Source organism: Entelurus aequoreus, linkage group LG08 (genome assembly GCF_033978785.1).
Source record: "Entelurus aequoreus isolate RoL-2023_Sb linkage group LG08, RoL_Eaeq_v1.1, whole genome shotgun sequence".
NCBI lineage: Eukaryota > Metazoa > Chordata > Actinopteri > Syngnathiformes > Syngnathidae > Entelurus > Entelurus aequoreus.
Window position 1 is genome coordinate 56,550,568 of NC_084738.1, and position 21,145 is coordinate 56,571,712.

The window sequence follows — 21,145 nt, forward strand, 5'->3', positions numbered from 1 at the left end:
TAAATGCGCTGACAGTTCATTGCTCCTGCCAAATGAATTGCACTAGTGGAGCGGATCACCACTCCAAGATGGCGGCCCCGCGTCTCGTCTGCGCCTGTAGGCAGTAGCGCTCCATGCTGCGTACCCTTATAAGATGTCTATGGTTATAACATTAGCAGTGAGTTTACAGCCTCACTGATTTAACTACACAGCAAATAAAAGTCACGTTACTTAGCCAATAAACGTTAGCTTACATTCAAAACTTACCCTTCTTTGTGCATCTTCAAATGTCGAACGAAGTTGGAAGTTGTTACGTCTCCGTCTATAATATTCGAACTGCATGATTTGCATAGGGCTATTCGTTTTTTGTTGACCGAGTCGTAGTTTTAATACCCGAACGAAATAAACTTTGGCATAATTGTTTCTCACTGCCGCATTGTTTGACAATTCTTCTTCATTGGTTGTCCTGCAATTTGATTGGATGAGAGCTGTGTGATGAAAACAACGTAGATCTAATTTGATTGGCTGTTGTACTGAGAGCACACCAGCTGACAGGAACAACACGCTGATAGACACAGACGAAGAGAAGGAAAAATACGGAGCGGCGCGCTCCCAAATAACTTTTTAATCTTTGGGTTTTGGGGAAAGTAGCAAGTCATGTCAAGTCAAAAGGCTCAAGTCCAAGTGAAGTCACAAGTCATTGATGTTAAAGTCTAAGTCGAGTTGCAAGTCTCTTTACAATTTGTCAAGTCGAGTCCAAAGTCATCAAATTCATGACTCGAGTCTGACTCGAGTCCAAGTCATGTGACTCGAGTCCACACCTCTGCCAGGAGGTGCATGCGTAATCGAAAAAGAGTTGAACGAGAGTTCCCGCCAGAATCCTCATGGTGCTTTTGTTGACCAGAGAGGAGATTCTGTAGAGAAATCTCGTTCGTTGGTTGACCTTTCTGATTACCTTGGTTGCCATTTTATCACAGGAAAGGTTAGCCTCTAGAATGGAACCTAGGTAGGTGACCTCATCTTTCCTGGTGATAACAATGTCACCACTGTGGACTGGACTTTCTCACTATTATGTTAGATCCACTATGGACTGGACTCTCACACTATTATGTTAGATCCACTATGGACTGGACTCTCACACTATTATGTTAGATCCACTATGGACTGGACTCTCACACTATTATGTTAGATCCACTATGTACTGGACTCTCACTATTATGCTAGATTCACTATGGACTGGACTGTCTCACTAATATGTTAGATCCACTATGGACTGAACTCTCTCACTATTATGTCAGATCCAATATGGACTGGACTCTCTCACTATTATGTTAGATCCACTATGGACTGGACTCTCTCACTATTATGTTAGATCCACTATGGACTGGACTCTCACAATATTATGTTAGATCCACTATGGACTGGACTCTCACACTATTATGTTAGATCCACTATGGACTGGACTCCCTCACTATTATGTTAGATCCACTATGGACTAGACTCTCACACTATTATGTTAGATCCACTATGGACTGGACTTTCACAATATTATGTTAGATCCACTATGGACTGGACTCTCACTATTATGTTAGATCCACTATGGACTGGACTCTCACTATTTTATGTTAGATCCACTATGGACTGGACTCTCACTATTATGTTAGATCCACTATGGACTGGACTCTCTCACTATTATGTTAGATCCACTATGGACTGGAATCTCACACTATTATGTTAGATCCACTATGGACTGGACTCTCACACTATTATGTTAGATCCACTATGGACTGGACTCTCACACTGTTATGTTAGATCCACTATGGACTGGACGCTCACACTATTATGTTAGATCCACTATGGACTGGATGCTCACAATATTATGTTAGATCCACTATGGACTGGACTATCACACTATTATGTTAGATCCACTATGGACTGGACTCTCTCACTATTATATTAGATCCACTATGGACTGGACTCTCACAATATTATGTTAGATCCACTGTGGACTGGACTCTCACACTATTATGTTAGATCCACTATGGACTGGACTCTCTCACTAGTATGTTAGATCCACTATGTACTGGACTCTCACACTATTATGTTAGATCCACTATGGACTGGACTCTCACACTGTTATGTTAGATCCACTATGGACTGGACGCTCACACTATTATGTTAGATCCACTATGGACTGGATGCTCACAATATTATGTTAGATCCACTATGGACTGGACTATCACACTATTATGTTAGATCCACTATGGACTGGACTCTCACAATATTATGTTAGATCCACTGTGGACTGGACTCTCACACTATTATGTTAGATCCACTATGGACTGGACTCTCTCACTATTATGTTAGATCCACTATGGATTAGACTCTCACACTATTATGTTAGATCCACTATGGACTGGACTCTCTCACTATTATGTTAGATCCACTATGGATTAGACTCTCACACTATTATGTTAGATCCACTATGGACTGGACTTTCACAATATTATGTTAGATCCACTATGGACTGGACTCTCACTATTATGTTAGATCCACTATGGACTGGACTCTCACTATTTTATGTTAGATCCACTATGGACTGGACTCTCACTATTATGTTGGATCCACTATGGACTGGACTCTCTCACTATTATGTTAGATCCACTATGGACTGGAATCTCTCACTATTATGCTAGATCCACTATGGACTGGACTCTCTCACTATTATATTAGATCCACTATGGACTGGACTCTCACAATATTATGTTAGATCCACTATGGACTGGACTCTCACACTATTATGTTAGATCCACTATGGACTGGACTCTCTCACTATTATGTTAGATCCACTATGGACTGGACTCTCTCACTATTATGTTAGATCCACTATGGACTAGACTCTCACACTATTATGTTAGATCCACCATGGACTGGACTTTCACAATATTATGTTAGATCCACTATGGACTGGACTCTCACTATTTTATGTTAGATCCACTATGGACTGGACTCTCACTATTATGTTAGATCCACTATGGACTGGACTCTCACACTATTATGTTAGATCCACTATGGACTGGACTCTCACACTATTATGTTAGATCCACTATGGACTGGACTCTCACTATTATGTTAGATCCACTATGGACTGGACTCTCACACTATTATGTTAGATCCACTATGGACTGGAGTCTCTCACTATTATGTTAGATCCACTATGGACTGGACTCTCTCACTATTATGTTAGATCCATTAGATCCACTATGGACTGGACTCTCTCACTATTATGTTAGATCCACTATGGGCTGGACTCTCTCACTAGTATGTTTGATCCACTATGGACTGGACTCTCTCACTATTATGTTAGATCCATTAGATCCACTATGGACTGGACTCTCTCACTATTATTTAAATTAAAGTTAAAGTACCAATGATTGTCACACACACACTAGGTGTGGTGAAATTTGTCCTCTGCATTTGACCCATCCCCTTGATCATCCCCTGGGAGATGAGGGGAGCAGTGGGCAGCAGCGTAGCCGTGCCCGGGAATCATGTTAGATCCATTAGATCCACTATGGACTGGACTCTCACACTATTATGCTGGATCCACTATGGACTGGACTCTCACACTATTATGCTAGATCCACTATGGACTGGACTCTCACACTATTATGCTAGATCCACTATGGACTGGACCCTCTCACTATTATGTTAGATCCACTACGGACTGGACTCTCTCACTATTATGTTAGATCCACTATGGACTGGACTCTCACACTATTATGCTAGATCCACTATGGACTGGACTCTCACACTATTATGTTAGATCCATTATGGACTGGACTCTCACACTATTATGTTAGATCCACTATGGACTGGAATCTCTCACTATTATGCTAGATCCACTATGGACTGGACTCTCTCACTATTATATTAGATCCACTATGGACTGGACTCTCACAATATTATGTTAGATCCACTATGGACTGGACTCTCACACTATTATGTTAGATCCACTATGGACTGGACTCTCTCACTATTATGTTAGATCCACTATGGACTAGACTCTCTCACTATTATGTTAGATCCACTATGGACTGGACTCTCTCACTATTATGTTAGATCCACTATGGACTGGACTCTCTCACTATTATGTTAGATCCACTATGGACTAGACTCTCACACTATTATGTTAGATCCACCATGGACTGGACTTTCACAATATTATGTTAGATCCACTATGGACTGGACTCTCACTATTATGTTAGATCCACTATGGACTGGACTCTCACACTATTATGTTAGATCCACTATGGACTGGACTCTCACACTATTATGTTAGATCCACTATGGACTGGACTCTCTCACTATTATGTTAGATCCACTATGGACTGGACTCTCACACTATTATGTTAGATCCACTATGGACTGGACTCTCTCACTATTATGTTAGATCCACTATGGACTGGACTCTCACACTATTATGTTAGATCCACTATGGACTGGACTCTCTCACTATTATGTTAGATCCACTATGGGCTGGACTCTCTCACTAGTATGTTAGATCCACTATGGACTGGACTCTCTCACTATTATGTTAGATCCATTAGATCCACTATGGACTGGACTCTCTCACTATTATTTAAGTTAAAGTTAAAGTACCAATGATTGTCACACACACACTAGGTGTGGTGAAATTTGTCCTCTGCATTTGACCCATCCCCTTGATCATCCCCTGGGAGATGAGGGGAGCAGTGGGCAGCAGCGTAGCCGCGCCCGGGAATCATGTTAGATCCATTAGATCCACTATGGACTGGACTCTCACACTATTATGCTAGATCCACTATGGACTGGACTCTCACACTATTATGCTAGATCCACTATGGACTGGACCCTCTCACTATTATGTTAGATCCACTACGGACTGGACTCTCTCACTATTATGTTAGATCCACTATGGACTGGAATCTCTCACTATTATGCTAGATCCACTATGGACTGGACTCTCTCACTATTATATTAGATCCACTATGGACTGGACTCTCACAATATTATGTTAGATCCACTATGGACTGGACTCTCACACTATTATGTTAGATCCACTATGGACTGGACTCTCTCACTATTATGTTAGATCCACTATGGACTAGACTCTCTCACTATTATGTTAGATCCACTATGGACTGGACTCTCTCACTATTATGTTAGATCCACTATGGACTGGACTCTCTCACTATTATGTTAGATCCACTATGGACTAGACTCTCACACTATTATGTTAGATCCACCATGGACTGGACTTTCACAATATTATGTTAGATCCACTATGGACTGGACTCTCACTATTATGTTAGATCCACTATGGACTGGACTCTCACACTATTATGTTAGATCCACTATGGACTGGACTCTCACACTATTATGTTAGATCCACTATGGACTGGACTCTCTCACTATTATGTTAGATCCACTATGGACTGGACTCTCACACTATTATGTTAGATCCACTATGGACTGGACTCTCTCACTATTATGTTAGATCCACTATGGACTGGACTCTCACACTATTATGTTAGATCCACTATGGACTGGACTCTCTCACTATTATGTTAGATCCACTATGGGCTGGACTCTCTCACTAGTATGTTAGATCCACTATGGACTGGACTCTCTCACTATTATGTTAGATCCATTAGATCCACTATGGACTGGACTCTCTCACTATTATTTAAGTTAAAGTTAAAGTACCAATGATTGTCACACACACACTAGGTGTGGTGAAATTTGTCCTCTGCATTTGACCCATCCCCTTGATCATCCCCTGGGAGATGAGGGGAGCAGTGGGCAGCAGCGTAGCCGCGCCCGGGAATCATGTTAGATCCATTAGATCCACTATGGACTGGACTCTCACACTATTATGCTAGATCCACTATGGACTGGACTCTCACACTATTATGCTAGATCCACTATGGACTGGACTCTCACACTATTATGCTAGATCCACTATGGACTGGACCCTCTCACTATTATGTTAGATCCACTACGGACTGGACTATCTCACTATTATGTTAGATCCACTATGGACTGGACTCTCACACTATTATGCTAGATCCACTATGGACTGGACTCTCACACTATTATGTTATATCCACTATGGACTGGACTCTCACTATTATGTTAGATCCACTATGGACTGGACTCTCTCACTATTATGTTAGATCCACTATGGACTGGACTCTCTCACTGTTATGTTAGATCCACTATGGACTGGACTCTCTCACTGTTATGTTAGATCCACTATGGACTGGACTCTCTCACTATTATGTTAGATCCACTATGGACTGGACTCTCTCACTAGTATGTTAGATCCACTATGGACTGGAATCTCTCACTGTTATGTTAGATCCACTATGGACTGGACTCTCACACTATTATGTTAGATCCACTATGGACTGGACTCTCACACTATTATGTTAGATCCACTATGGACTGGACTCTCACACTATTATGTTAGATCCACTATGGACTGGACTCTCACACTATTATGTTAGATCCACTATGGACTGGACTCTCACACTATTATGTTAGATCCACTATGGACTGAACTCTCTCACTATTATGTTAGATCCACTATGGACTGGACTCTCACACTATTATGTTAGATCCACTATGGACTGGAGTCTCTCACTATTATGTTAGATCCACTATGGACTGGACTCTCTCACTATTATGTTAGATCCATTAGATCCACTATGGACTGGACTCTCTCACTATTATGTTAGATCCACTATGGGCTGGACTCTCTCACTAGTATGTTTGATCCACTATGGACTGGACTCTCTCACTATTATGTTAGATCCACTATGGACTGGACTCTCACACTATTATGTTAGATCCACTATGGACTGGACTCTCACACTATTATGTTAGATCCACTATGGACTGGACTCTCACACTATTATGTTAGATCCACTATGGACTGGACTCTCACACTATTATGTTAGATCCACTATGGACTGAACTCTCTCACTATTATGTTAGATCCACTATGGACTGGACTCTCACACTATTATGTTAGATCCACTATGGACTGGAGTCTCTCACTATTATGTTAGATCCACTATGGACTGGACTCTCTCACTATTATGTTAGATCCATTAGATCCACTATGGACTGGACTCTCTCACTATTATGTTAGATCCACTATGGGCTGGACTCTCTCACTAGTATGTTTGATCCACTATGGACTGGACTCTCTCACTATTATGTTTGATCCATTAGATCCACTATGGACTGGACTCTCTCACTATTATTTAAGTTAAAGTTAAAGTACCAATGATTGTCACACACACACTAGGTGTGGTGAAATTTGTCCTCTGCATTTGACCCATCCCCTTGATCATCCCCTGGGAGATGAGGGGAGCAGTGGGCAGCAGCGTAGCCGCACCCGGGAATCATGTTAGATCCATTAGATCCACTATGGACTGGACTCTCACACTATTATGCTAGATCCACTATGGACTGGACTCTCACACTATTATGCTAGATCCACTATGGACTGGACTCTCACACTATTATGCTAGATCCACTATGGACTGGACCCTCTCACTATTATGTTAGATCCACTACGGACTGGACTCTCTCACTATTATGTTAGATCCACTATGGACTGGACTCTCACACTATTATGCTAGATCCACTATGGACTGGACTCTCACACTATTATGTTAGATCCACTATGGACTGAACTCTCTCACTATTATGTTAGATCCACTATGGACTGGACTCTCACACTATTATGCTAGATCCACTATGGACTGGACTCTCACACTATTATGTTAGATCCATTATGGACTGGACTCTCACACTATTATGTTAGATCCACTATGGACTGGAATCTCTCACTATTATGCTAGATCCACTATGGACTGGACTCTCTCACTATTATATTAGATCCACTATGGACTGGACTCTCACAATATTATGTTAGATCCACTATGGACTGGACTCTCACACTATTATGTTAGATCCACTATGGACTGGACTCTCTCACTATTATGTTAGATCCACTATGGACTAGACTCTCTCACTATTATGTTAGATCCACTATGGACTGGACTCTCTCACTATTATGTTAGATCCACTATGGACTGGACTCTCTCACTATTATGTTAGATCCACTATGGACTGGACTCTCTCACTATTATGTTAGATCCACTATGGACTGGACTCTCACACTATTATGTTAGATCCACCATGGACTGGACTTTCACAATATTATGTTAGATCCACTATGGACTGGACTCTCACTATTATGTTAGATCCACTATGGACTGGACTTTCACAATATTATGTTACATCCACTATGGACTGGACTCTCACTATTTTATGTTAGATCCACTATGGACTGGACTCTCACTATTATGTTAGATCCACTATGGACTGGACTCTCACACTATTATGTTAGATCCACTATGGACTGGACTCTCACACTATTATGTTAGATCCACTATGGACTGGACTCTCTCACTATTATGTTAGATCCACTATGGACTGGACTCTCACACTATTATGTTAGATCCACTATGTGCTGGACTCTCTCACTAGTATGTTAGATCCACTATGGACTGGACTCTCTCACTATTATGTTAGATCCATTAGTTCCACTATGGACTGGACTCTCTCACTATTATTTAAGTTAAAGTTAAAGTACCAATGATTGTCACACACACACTAGGTGTGGTGAAATTTGTCCTCTGCATTTGACCCATCCCCTTGATCATCCCCTGGGAGATGAGGGGAGCAGTGGGCAGCAGCGTAGCCGCGCCCGGGAATCATGTTAGATCCATTAGATCCACTATGGACTGGACTCTCACACTATTATGCTAGATCCACTATGGACTGGACTCTCACACTATTATGCTAGATCCACTATGGACTGGACCCTCTCACTATTATGTTAGATCCACTACGGACTGGACTCTCTCACTATTATGTTAGATCCACTATGGACTGGACTCTCACACTATTATGCTAGATCCACTATGGACTGGACTCTCACACTATTATGCTAGATCGACTATGGACTGGACTCTCACACTATTATGCTAGATCCACTATGGACTGGACCCTCTCACTATTATGTTAGATCCACTACGGACTGGACTCTCTCACTATTATGTTAGATCCACTATGGACTGGACTCTCACACTATTATGCTAGATCCACTATGGACTGGACTCTCACACTATTATGTTAGATCCACTATGGACTGGACTCTCACACTATTATGCTAGATCCACTATGGACTGGACTCTCACACTATTATGTTAGATCCACTATGGACTGGACTCTCACACTATTATGTTATATCCACTATGGACTGGACTCTCACTATTATGTTATATCCACTATGGACTGGACTCTCTCACTATTATGTTAGATCCACTATGGACTGGACTCTCTCACTGTTATGTTAGATCCACTATGGACTGGACTCTCTCACTATTATGTTAGATCCGCTATGGACTGGACTCTCTCACTAGTATGTTAGATCCACTATGGACTGGACTCTCTCACTATTATGTTATATCCGCTATGGACTGGACTCTCTCACTAGTATGTTAGATCCACTATGGACTGGACTCTCACACTATTATGCTAGATCCACTATGGACTGGACTCACACACTATTATGTTATATCCACTATGGACTGGACTCTCTCACTGTTATGTTAGATCCACTATGGACTGGAATCTCTCACTATTATGTTAGATCCACTATGGACTGGACTCTCTCACTGTTATGTTAGATCCACTATGGACTGGACTCTCTCACTATTATGTTAGATCCGCTATGGACTGGACTCTCTCACTAGTATGTTAGATCCACTATGGACTGGACTCTCACACTATTATGCTAGATCCACTATGGACTGGACTCACACACTATTATGTTATATCCACTATGGACTGGACTCTCTCACTGTTATGTTAGATCCACTATGGACTGGACTCTCTCACTATTATGTTAGATCCACTATGGACTGGACTCTCTCACTATTATGTTAGATCCACTATGGACTGGACTCTCACAATATTATGTTAGATCCACTATGGACTGGACTCTCTCACTATTAATTTAGATCCACTATGGACTGGACTCTCTCACTATTAATTTAGATCCACTATGGACTGGACTCTCTCTCTATTAATTTAGATCCACTATGGACTGGACTCTCTCACTATTAATTTAGATCCACTATGGACTGGACTCTCTCACTATTAATTTAGATCCACTATGGACAAGGCTCTCACAATATTATGCTAGATCCACTCGACGTCCATTGCAAGTTGACTTTTGATTGACAGGTCGGGTGTCTAAGCTCACTAACATTTCTGATTGTAGTTATTCTCCCAGCACAAACTCTGGGCTAAAATGCCGTTTTTAAACGTGAGCAAGCTAGCTAAACTTCTTTTTTCCCAGCAGAGAAGAAGTCAGATGACGGCGATATCCTGACATTTGACTAATTAGCATGTTAGCTCCAGGAAGTCATGGTTGATTGAATTCTGATTGATGAACAAATACCAACCGGAACGTTCACTTTGACTCTTTCACATCCTTCAATTGACGGCCGTGTTTGTTTCTTTTTTTATTCATAGTCTTTTGACAAAAACGTATTTTAGTTCAAGTCAACTTTTGACGAATGCATCCGGAAAGTATCCACAGAGCGTGACTTTTTTTTAATGTTACAGCCTAATTGCAAATAGATTTTTGGTCCTCAAAATTCCACAAACAATACCCCATAATGAAAACGTAAGCACTTTATTTTTTTAAAGAAATTTTCCCAATTGTAATAAAAATAGTAGTAATTAAGAAGTCACACGTACATAGGTGTTCACAGTCTTTGCTCAATACTTTGTTGATGCACCTTTGGCAGCAATTACAACCTCAAGGCTTTTTAAATGTGATGCCATAAACCCGGCACACCTATGTTAGGGCAGTTTTGCCCATTATTCTTTGCAGCACCTCTCAAGCTCAAACAGGTCCTAAGCAGACCTGTCCTGAGAAGGTCTGTCCTGAAAGTGTGTGTTCTAAACCTGTGCTAAGATGGTATGTCCTATGAGGGTGTGTCCTGAGAAAGCCTGTCCTAAGGTGTGTCCTGCAAAGAGGTTGTCAACAAAGCAGTCCAAGTTGACCGGGCTTCCTTCCATGGGAGGTCGTCAGGGGTGAAGGTGTGTCCACACATGGATTGTGGTGTCATGCGTGACAAAGGGAGTGTTGTCATGACGACGTGAAGTAGTGGACACACCTCCTGACCATCTGACTGTCAGCATAATAATGCATAATGACGCAGCTGTTTTCTACTGTGTCTTGGAACGTTTCTCCAAGCAGACGGTTCCTCCCGACCAAGACACTTCCAAGACTTTGCGCGACCATGGCGTCTTCCAGGTCCTTCTACGCTGCCTTCGATCTCTGCGTCTGTCTGGGCGTCCTCTGCGTCGTCTTCGTCTGCTTCTGGAACTCGCATTGGCGCGGCGGCTTCGCTTGGGACGGCACCGAGTCGCAGTTCAACTGGCATCCTGTCCTCATGGTGACCGGGATGCTGGTTCTGTACGGCCTGGGTCAGTAGCGGGTTAAGGTTTTACGCAAAACTAACTGGAAGACAACTTCATGGTAACAAAAGTACTTTCTGCTTTAAAAAGGGCAAACTGCGATTAAATTGATTTGAATTCAATTTAATGGGAGACGTTGATTTGAGATACAAGTGTTTTGAGTTGAGAGCTTCGTCACAGAACCAATTAGGCTCTTAAGTTGAGGTAATACTGTATTCTATTACATTTAGTATTGATCCGATACTGATACAGTACGACCATTGGTATCAATATATCCATTAAAATATAGAGAAGCTGCTGATGGTGTGTTTGACAGATAAGTGTTTTGAGTTACGAGCACCGTCACAGAACCAATTAGGCTCTTAGGTTGAGGTGCTACTGTACTCTATTACATCTAGTATTGATCCGATACTGGCACAGTTCGACCGTTGGTATCAATATATCTAAGTGGAGGACATTTATCCATGAAAAAAATGGAGAAGTTACTGATGGTGTGTTTGACAAATAAGTGTTTTAAAACACAAGCTGCGTCACAGAACAAATTAAGCTCATAATCTGAGATACTACTGTACTCTATTAAATATAGTATTGATCCGATACTGATACAGCACGACCATTGAAGTGAAGTGAATTACATTTATATAGCGCTTTTTCGCAAGTGACTCAAAGCGCTTTTACATAGTGAAACCCAATATCTAAGTTACATTCAAACCAGTGTGGGTGGCACTGGGAGCAGGTGGGTAAAGTGTCTTGCCCAAGGACACAACGGCAGTGACTCGGATGGTGGAAGCGGGGATCGAACCTGCAACCCTCAAGTTGCTGGCACGGCCGCTCTACCAACCGAGCTATACCGCCCCATGAAAAAAATGGAGAAGTTACTGATGGTGTGTTTGACAAATAAGTGTTTTAAAACACAAGCTGCGTCACAGAACCAATTAAGCTCATAATCTGAGATACTACTGTACTCTATTAAATATAGTATTGATCCGATACTGATACAGCACGACCATTGGTATCAATATATCCATTAAAATATAGAGAAGCTGCTGATGGTGTGTTTGACAGATAAGTGTTTTGAGTTACGAGCACCGTCACAGAACCAATTAGGCTCTTAGGTTGAGGTACTACTGTACTCTATTACATCTAGTATTGATCCGATACTGGCACAGTTCGACCGTTGGTATCAATATATCTAAGTGGAGGACATTTATCCATGAAAAAAATGGAGAAGTTACTGATGGTGTGTTTGACAAATAAGTGTTTTAAAACACAAGCTGCGTCACAGAACCAATTAAGCTCATAATCTGAGATACTACTGTACTCTATTAAATATAGTATTGATCCGATACTGATACAGCACGACCATTGGTATCAATACATCCATTAAAATATAGAGAAGCTGCTGATGGTGTGTTTGACAGATAAGTGTTTTGAGTTACGAGCACCGTCACAGAACCAATTAGGCTCTTAGGTTGAGGTGCTACTGTACTCTATTACATCTAGTATTGATCCGATACTGGCACAGTTCGACCGTTGGTATCAATATATCTAAGTGGAGGACATTTATCCATGAAAAAAATGGAGAAGTTACTGATGGTGTGTTTGACAAATAAGTGTTTTAAAACACAAGCTGCGTCACAGAACCAATTAAGCTCATAATCTGAGATACGACTGTACTCTATTAAATATAGTATTGATCAGATACTGATACAGCACGACCATTGGTATCAATATATCCATTAAAATATAGAGAAGCTTCTGATGGTGTGTTTGACAGATAAGTGTTTTGAGTTACGAGCACCGTCACAGAACCAATTAGGCTCTTAGGTTGAGGTGCTACTGTACTCTATTACATCTAGTATTGATCCGATACTGGCACAGTTCGACCGTTGGTATCAATATATCTAAGTGGAGGACATTTATCCATGAAAAAATGGAGAAGCTGCTGATGGTGTGTTTGACAGATAAGTGTTTTGAGTTACGAGCACCGTCACAGAACCAATTAGGCTCTTAGGTAGAGGTACTACTGTACTCTATTACATCTAGTATTGATCCGATACTGGCACAGTTCGACCGTTGGTATCAATATATCTAAGTGGAGGACATTTATCCATGAAAAAAATGGAGAAGTTACTGATGGTGTGTTTGACAAATAAGTGTTTTAAAACACAAGCTGCGTCACAGAACCAATTAAGCTCATAATCTGAGATACTACTGTACTCTATTAAATATAGTATTGATCCGATACTGATGCAGCACGACCATTGGTATCAATATATCCATTAAAATATAGAGAAGCTGCTGATGGTGTGTTTGACAGATAAGTGTTTTGAGTTACGAGCACCGTCACAGAACCAATTAGGCTCTTAGGTTGAGGTACTACTGTACTCTATTACATCTAGTATTGATCCGATACTGGTACAGTTCGACCGTTGGTATCAATATATCTAAGTGGAGGACATTTATCCATGAAAAAAATGGAGAAGTTACTGATGGTGTGTTTGACAAATAAGTGTTTTAAAACACAAGCTGCGTCACAGAACCAATTAAGCTCATAATCTGAGATACTACTGTACTCTATTAAATATAGTATTGATCCGATACTGATGCAGCACGACCATTGGTATCAATATATCCATTAAAATATAGAGAAGCTGCTGATGGTGTGTTTGACAGATAAGTGTTTTGAGTTACGAGCACCGTCACAGAACCAATTAGGCTCTTAGGTTGAGGTGCTACTGTACTCTATTACATCTAGTATTGATCCGATACTGGCACAGTTCGACCGTTGGTATCAATATATCTAAGTGGAGGACATTTATCCATGAAAAAAATGGAGAAGTTACTGATGGTGTGTTTGACAAATAAGTGTTTTAAAACACAAGCTGCGTCACAGAACCAATTAAGCTCATAATCTGAGATACGACTGTACTCTATTAAATATAGTATTGATCAGATACTGATACAGCACGACCATTGGTATCAATATATCCATTAAAATATAGAGAAGCTTCTGATGGTGTGTTTGACAGATAAGTGTTTTGAGTTACGAGCACCGTCACAGAACCAATTAGGCTCTTAGGTTGAGGTGCTACTGTACTCTATTACATCTAGTATTGATCCGATACTGGCACAGTTCGACCGTTGGTATCAATATATCTAAGTGGAGGACATTTATCCATGAAAAAATGGAGAAGCTGCTGATGGTGTGTTTGACAGATAAGTGTTTTGAGTTACGAGCACCGTCACAGAACCAATTAGGCTCTTAGGTAGAGGTACTACTGTACTCTATTACATCTAGTATTGATCCGATACTGGCACAGTTCGACCGTTGGTATCAATATATCTAAGTGGAGGACATTTATCCATGAAAAAAATGGAGAAGTTACTGATGGTGTGTTTGACAAATAAGTGTTTTAAAACACAAGCTGCGTCACAGAACCAATTAAGCTCATAATCTGAGATACTACTGTACTCTATTAAATATAGTATTGATCCGATACTGATGCAGCACGACCATTGGTATCAATATATCCATTAAAATATAGAGAAGCTGCTGATGGTCTGTTTGACAGATAAGTGTTTTGAGTTACGAGCACCGTCACAGAACCAATTAGGCTCTTAGGTTGAGGTACTACTGTACTCTATTACATCTAGTATTGATCCGATACTGGTACAGTTCGACCGTTGGTATCAATATATCTAAGTGGAGGACATTTATCCATGAAAAAAATGGAGAAGTTACTGATGGTGTGTTTGACAAATAAGTGTTTTAAAACACAAGCTGCGTCACAGAACCAATTAAGCTCATAATCTGAGATACTACTGTACTCTATTAAATATAGTATTGATCCGATACTGATACAGTACGACCATTGGTATCAATATATCCATTAAAATATAGAGAAGCTGCTGATGGTGTGTTTGACAGATAAGTGTTTTGAGTTACGAGCACCGTCACAGAACCAATTAGGCTCTTAGGTTGAGGTACTACTGTACTCTATTACATCTAGTATTGATCCGATACTGGCACAGTTCGACCGTTGGTATCAGTATATCTAAGTGGAGGACATTTATCCATGAAAAAAATGGAGAACTTACTGATGGTGTGTTTGACAAATAAGTGTTTTAAAACACAAGCTGCGTCACAGAACCAATTAAGCTCATAATCTGAGATACTACTGTACTCTATTAAATATAGTATTGAGCCGATACCGATACAGCACGACCATTGAAGTGAAGTGAATTACATTTATATAGCGCTTTTTCTCAAGTGACTCAAAGCGCTTTTACATAGTGAAACCCAATATCTAAGTTACATTCAAACCAGTGTGGGTGGCACTGGGAGCAGGTGGGTAAAGTGTCTTGCCCAAGGACACAACGGCAGTGACTAGGATGGTGGAAGCGGGGATCGAACCTGCAACCCTCAAGTTGCTGGCACGGCCGCTCTACCAACCGAGCTATACCGCCCCATGAAAAAAATGGAGAAGTTACTGATGGTGTGTTTGACAAATAAGTGTTTTAAAACACAAGCTGCGTCACAGAACTAATTAAGCTCATAATCTGAGATACTACTGTACTCTATTAAATATAGTATTGATCCGATACTGATGCAGCACGACCATTGGTATCAATATATCCATTAAAATATAGAGAAGCTGCTGATGGTGTGTTTGACAGATAAGTGTTTTGAGTTACGAGCACCGTCACAGAACCAATTAGGCTCTTAGGTTGAGGTACTACTGTACTCTATTACATCTAGTATTGATCCGATACTGGCACAGTTCGACCGTTGGTATCAATATATCCAAGTGGAGGACATTTATCCATGAAAAAAATGGAGAAGTTACTGATGGTGTGTTTGACAAATAAGTGTTTTAAAACACAAGCTGCGTCACAGAACCAATTAAGCTCATAATCTGAGATACTACTGTACTCTATTAAATATAGTATTGATCCGATACTGATGCAGCACGACCATTGGTATCAATATATCCATTAAAATATAGAGAAGCTGCTGATGGTGTGTTTGACAGATAAGTGTTTTGAGTTACGAGCACCGTCACAGAACCAATTAGGCTCTTAGGTTGAGGTACTACTGTACTCTATTACATCTAGTATTGATCCGATACTGGTACAGTTCGACCGTTGGTATCAATATATCTAAGTGGAGGACATTTATCCATGAAAAAAATGGAGAAGTTACTGATGGTGTGTTTGACAAATAAGTGTTTTAAAACACAAGCTGCGTCACAGAACCAATTAAGCTCATAATCTGAGATACTACTGTACTCTATTAAATATAGTATTGATCAGATACTGATACAGCACGACCATTGGTATCAATATATCCATTAAAATATAGAGAAGCTGCTGATGGTGTGTTTGACAGATAAGTGTTTTGAGTTACGAGCACCGTCACAGAACCAATTAGGCTCTTAGGTTGAGGTGCTACTGTACTCTATTACATCTAGTATTGATCCGATACTGGCACAGTTCGACCGTTGGTATCAATATATCTAAGTGGAGGACATTTATCCATGAAAAAATGGAGAAGCTGCTGATGGTGTGTTTGACAAATAAGTGTTTTAAAATACAAGCTGCGTCACAGAACCAATTAAGCTCATAATTTGAGGTACTACTGTACTCTATTAAATATACTGTAGTATTGATCCGATACTGATACAGCACGACCATTGGTATCAATATATCTAAGTGAAGGACTTATATCCATTAAAATATAGAGAAGCTGCTGATGGTGTGTTTGACAGATAAGTGTTTTGAGTTACGAGCACCGTCACAGAACCAATTAAGCTTAAAAGTTGAGGTACTACTGTACTCTATTACATCTAGTATTGATCCGGGACTGGTACAGTTCGACTGTTGGTATCAATATATCTAAGTGGAGGACATTTTTTCCATGAAAAAATGGAGAAGCTGCTGATGGTGTGTTTGACGGATAAGTGTTTTGAATTACGAGCTCTGTCACAGAACCAATTAAGCTCAAAAGTTGAGGTACTACTGTACTCTATTGCATCTAGTATTGATCCGAGACTGGTACAGTACGACCGTTGGTATCAATATATCTAAGTGAAGGACTTATATCCATTAAAATATAGAGAAGCTGCTGATGGTGTGTTTGACATATAAGTGTTTTGTGTTACGAGCTTCGTCACAGAACCAATTAGGCTCATAAGTTGAGGTACGACTGTACTCTATTTAGTCTAGAATTGATCCAATACAGTACGGCCTCAATATGTTCATGTAGAGGACATTTATCCTTTAAATTATAGAGAAGCTGCTGATGGGGTTACGAGCTCCGTCACAGAACCAATTTGGCTCATAAGTTGAGGTACTATCGTACCCTATGACCTCTAGTGTTGATTCAATACTAATACAGTACGGCCGTCGGTATCAATATATCTAAGTGGAGGACATTTATCCATGAAAAAAAATGGAGAAGCTGCTGATGGTGTGTTTGACAGAGAGGGTTTTTGAATGAGGAACTAATTGAGCTCGTAATTCTGTGTCTTCCTAGCCCCATCCTGCTCTGTCAATGATAAGCACATGATGGGAAATGTGCTGGGATTGAGTGAGGAATATGTTGTTGTTTTTTTGTTATGTTAACTTTGTGATTTTGCACCCAAAAAAATAGGTTGTGAACAATTCATTTCCTGTTAAATTGCATCAAATTCAATTCACGTTCATTTAAAAAAGTGTGAAAATTGTTTCACAGAAAAAAAATGTGTGACGGGGTAAAAATGAAATTTCGGGCCACAGTTTTGCGCCATTCTAAGTTTGTCCGCTATGTAGCCAACATGGCGACTATTGAGGTTGGTAATAAAGTACACAAGTGCAAGTGATATTTTACTGACCCAAGACTTTTGGTGAAGTTGAGACACCAATGAGATGCCGGATGCTCCTCCAGGTGCCGTGTTGTACCGCCTCCCGTGCACCTGGTCCCAGGGCAAGCAGCCCTGGAAGATCCTCCACGCCGGCCTCATGCTGTCCGCCCTGCTGCTCTCCATCACCGGCTTGACCGCCGTCTTCCAAGTCCACCGGAACCTGAAAATCCCGGACATGTACTCCATGCACAGCTGGGTGGGACTCTGCACGGCGGCCATCTTTGCCTGTCAGGTAGGAGCGGGCGGGGAAACCACGTCATTGCGGGGAGGTCTGACTTCCTTCCTTCTGGATCCACAGTGGCTCCTCGGCGTGGTCGGCTTCCTCTGCCCGTGTTCTTCGCTGCGGTTCCGTGGCGGCCTCAAACCGCTCCACGTCTGGATGGGAAAGGTGGTGCTGATGCTGGTTTTGGCCTCCTGCATCAGTGGAATCAACGAAAACCTCTTTTTTGCTCTGTGAGAGGAACATTTATTTATTACTGCAAATATTTGATACAATGTAGGTCAAAGGTCTTCAAAGGGGCGTCCGTGAAATTTTTGGTCAATTTTTTAAAATAATTTTTTTTTTACATTTCCCCACACAATTTTACCACTTATAGATAAAAAAACATAACCATTTATTTTAAATAGCAGTGGCATGGATACCTTACTCAATGTACCTTGCAGGTTAAATTATATTATTGTATTCATATTAGCATTTAAGATAACTAGCAGTTAGCACTCTAGTTTTCAGGTGTGATTGGCAAACCAGTTATCAACAAGCGATTAGAGCACTTGTCAGCTAATAATTGAGAGCTAGTTGTCAGCTAGCGATTAGCATACCCGTTGTCAGCTAACGATTAGCGCACTAGTTGCCAGCTAGCGATTAGCACACCAGTTGTCCGATAGCGATTAGCGCACCAGTTGTCAACAAACACATTAGTGCACTCTCTTTCAGCTAACAATTAGCACGCTTGTTGTCAGCTAGTGATTAGCACAACAGTTGTCATCGAGCGAATAGCGCACCAGTTGTTAGCTAGCGTTTAACACGCCAGTTATCAGCTAGCGATTAGCACACCACTCGTTAAAAAGTGACTAGCTTGCTTACTTTCAGCTTACAATTAGCGCGCTGGTTGTCAGCTTGCAAACAGCCCACCAGTTGTTAGCTAAAAATGAGTATGCGAGTTGTCAACTAGCAATTAGCATTGCAGTTGTCAGCTTGCAATTAGCACGCTAGTTGTCAGCTAGCGATTAGCATACCAGATGTCAGCATGCAAATAGCGCACCAGTTGTCAGCTAACAATTAGCGCGCTAGTTGCCAGCTAGCGATTAGCACACCAGTTGTCCAATAGTGATTAGCGCACTAGTTGTCAACAATGAGCGCACTCTCTTTCAGCTAACAATTAGCACTCTAGTTTTCAGCTGTGATTGGCAAACCAGTTATCAACAAGCGATTAGCGCACTTGTTGTCAGCTAATAATTGAGAGCTAGTTGTCAGCTAGCGATTAGCATACCAGTTGTAAGCTTGCAAATGGCGCACCAGTTGTCAGCTAACAATTAGCGCACTAGTTGCCAGCTAGCGATTAGCACACCAGTTGTCCGATAGCGATTAGCGCACCAGTTGTCAACAAACAAATTAGTGCACTCTCTTTCAGCTAACAATTAGCACGCTTGTTGTCAGCTAGTGATTAGCACAACAGTTGTCATCTAGCGAATAGCGCAGCAGTTGTTAGCTAGCGTTTAACACGCCAGTTATCAGCTAGCGATTAGCACACCACTCGTTAAAAAGTGACTAGCTTCAATCAGCATTGCAGTTGCCAGCTTGCAATTAGCGCGCTAGTTGTCAGCTAGCGATTAGCATACCAGATGTCAGCATGCAAATAGCGTACCAGGTGTCAGCTAACAATTAGCGCGGTACTTGCCAGCTAGCGATTAGCACACCAGTTGTCAACAAACAACGAGCACACTTGCTTACAGCTAACAATTAGCATGTGTGTTGTCAGCTAGTGATTAGCGCAACAGTTGTCATCTAGCGAATAGCGCAGCAGTTGTTAGTTAGCATTTAACACACCAGTTATCAGCAACACAATTAGCGCGCTTGTTGTCAGCCAAAAATGAGCGTGTTAGCTGTTAGCTAGCAATTAGCACACCAGTTGTCGACTAACAACCAGCGCACATTTGTCCACTAGCGATTAGCGCACTAGCCAACGTTTAGTGGCGCTATACTATATAGTCACAATCATGTGTTTTCATTGTTGCAGCAATGGAGTCTCTGCAGCCGCGTACAGCTCGCTGCCACTAGAGGCCTGGTTTGCAAACACCCTGGGGGTGCTAATCGTTGCCTTCGGGGTGGTCTTGTTCGGAATCCTGTCCAAAGCAGACTGGCAGCATCCCGACGCCAACAACGAAGAGACTGCCGTGAGTCCACCCGTGCCATTAATTAATGAATTAAAATGAAGAGAAAATAAATCATATTTATGTTGTTTTAATTGCAGCTTCTACTCCGAGAGGATCGTTCTGGTCAACTAATCGACAACAGAGTGAGGGTGAAAGAAGAATCACATGATGCTGACATTTAAAGTGTGACTAATGTCTCACTTATGATAATAAACAACCACTCTGTTGAGGAACAATGAAGAATTGTTTAGCAAAATATTGCTGATTTTACA

The 21,145-nt window shown here is 41.1% G+C and overlaps 1 protein-coding gene across 1 annotated transcript; it reads left to right on the forward strand.

Annotated features, from left to right (window-relative positions):
* The first annotated feature begins 11,417 nt into the window (after positions 1-11,417).
* LOC133656408 (lysosomal membrane ascorbate-dependent ferrireductase CYB561A3-like) lies at positions 11,418-21,055 on the forward strand. Its single transcript, XM_062057492.1, has 5 exons — positions 11,418-11,604; positions 18,524-18,732; positions 18,799-18,953; positions 20,738-20,894; positions 20,972-21,055. The coding sequence occupies exons 1-5, from the start codon at positions 11,418-11,420 to the stop codon at positions 21,053-21,055; spliced, it is 792 nt and encodes a 263-aa protein (XP_061913476.1).
* The last annotated feature ends 90 nt before the right edge of the window (positions 21,056-21,145 follow it).

Coding starts and splice junctions, on each gene's coding strand:
- LOC133656408 (XM_062057492.1), top strand. CDS start 11,418: ATGGCGTCTTCCAGGTCCTTCTACGCTGCCTTCGATCTCTGCGTCTGT. Junction 11,605..18,523: donor GCTGGTTCTGTACGGCCTGG/GTCAGTAGCGGG, acceptor ATGCTCCTCCAG/GTGCCGTGTTGTACCGCCTC. Junction 18,954..20,737: donor GAAAACCTCTTTTTTGCTCT/GTGAGAGGAACA, acceptor TCATTGTTGCAG/CAATGGAGTCTCTGCAGCCG.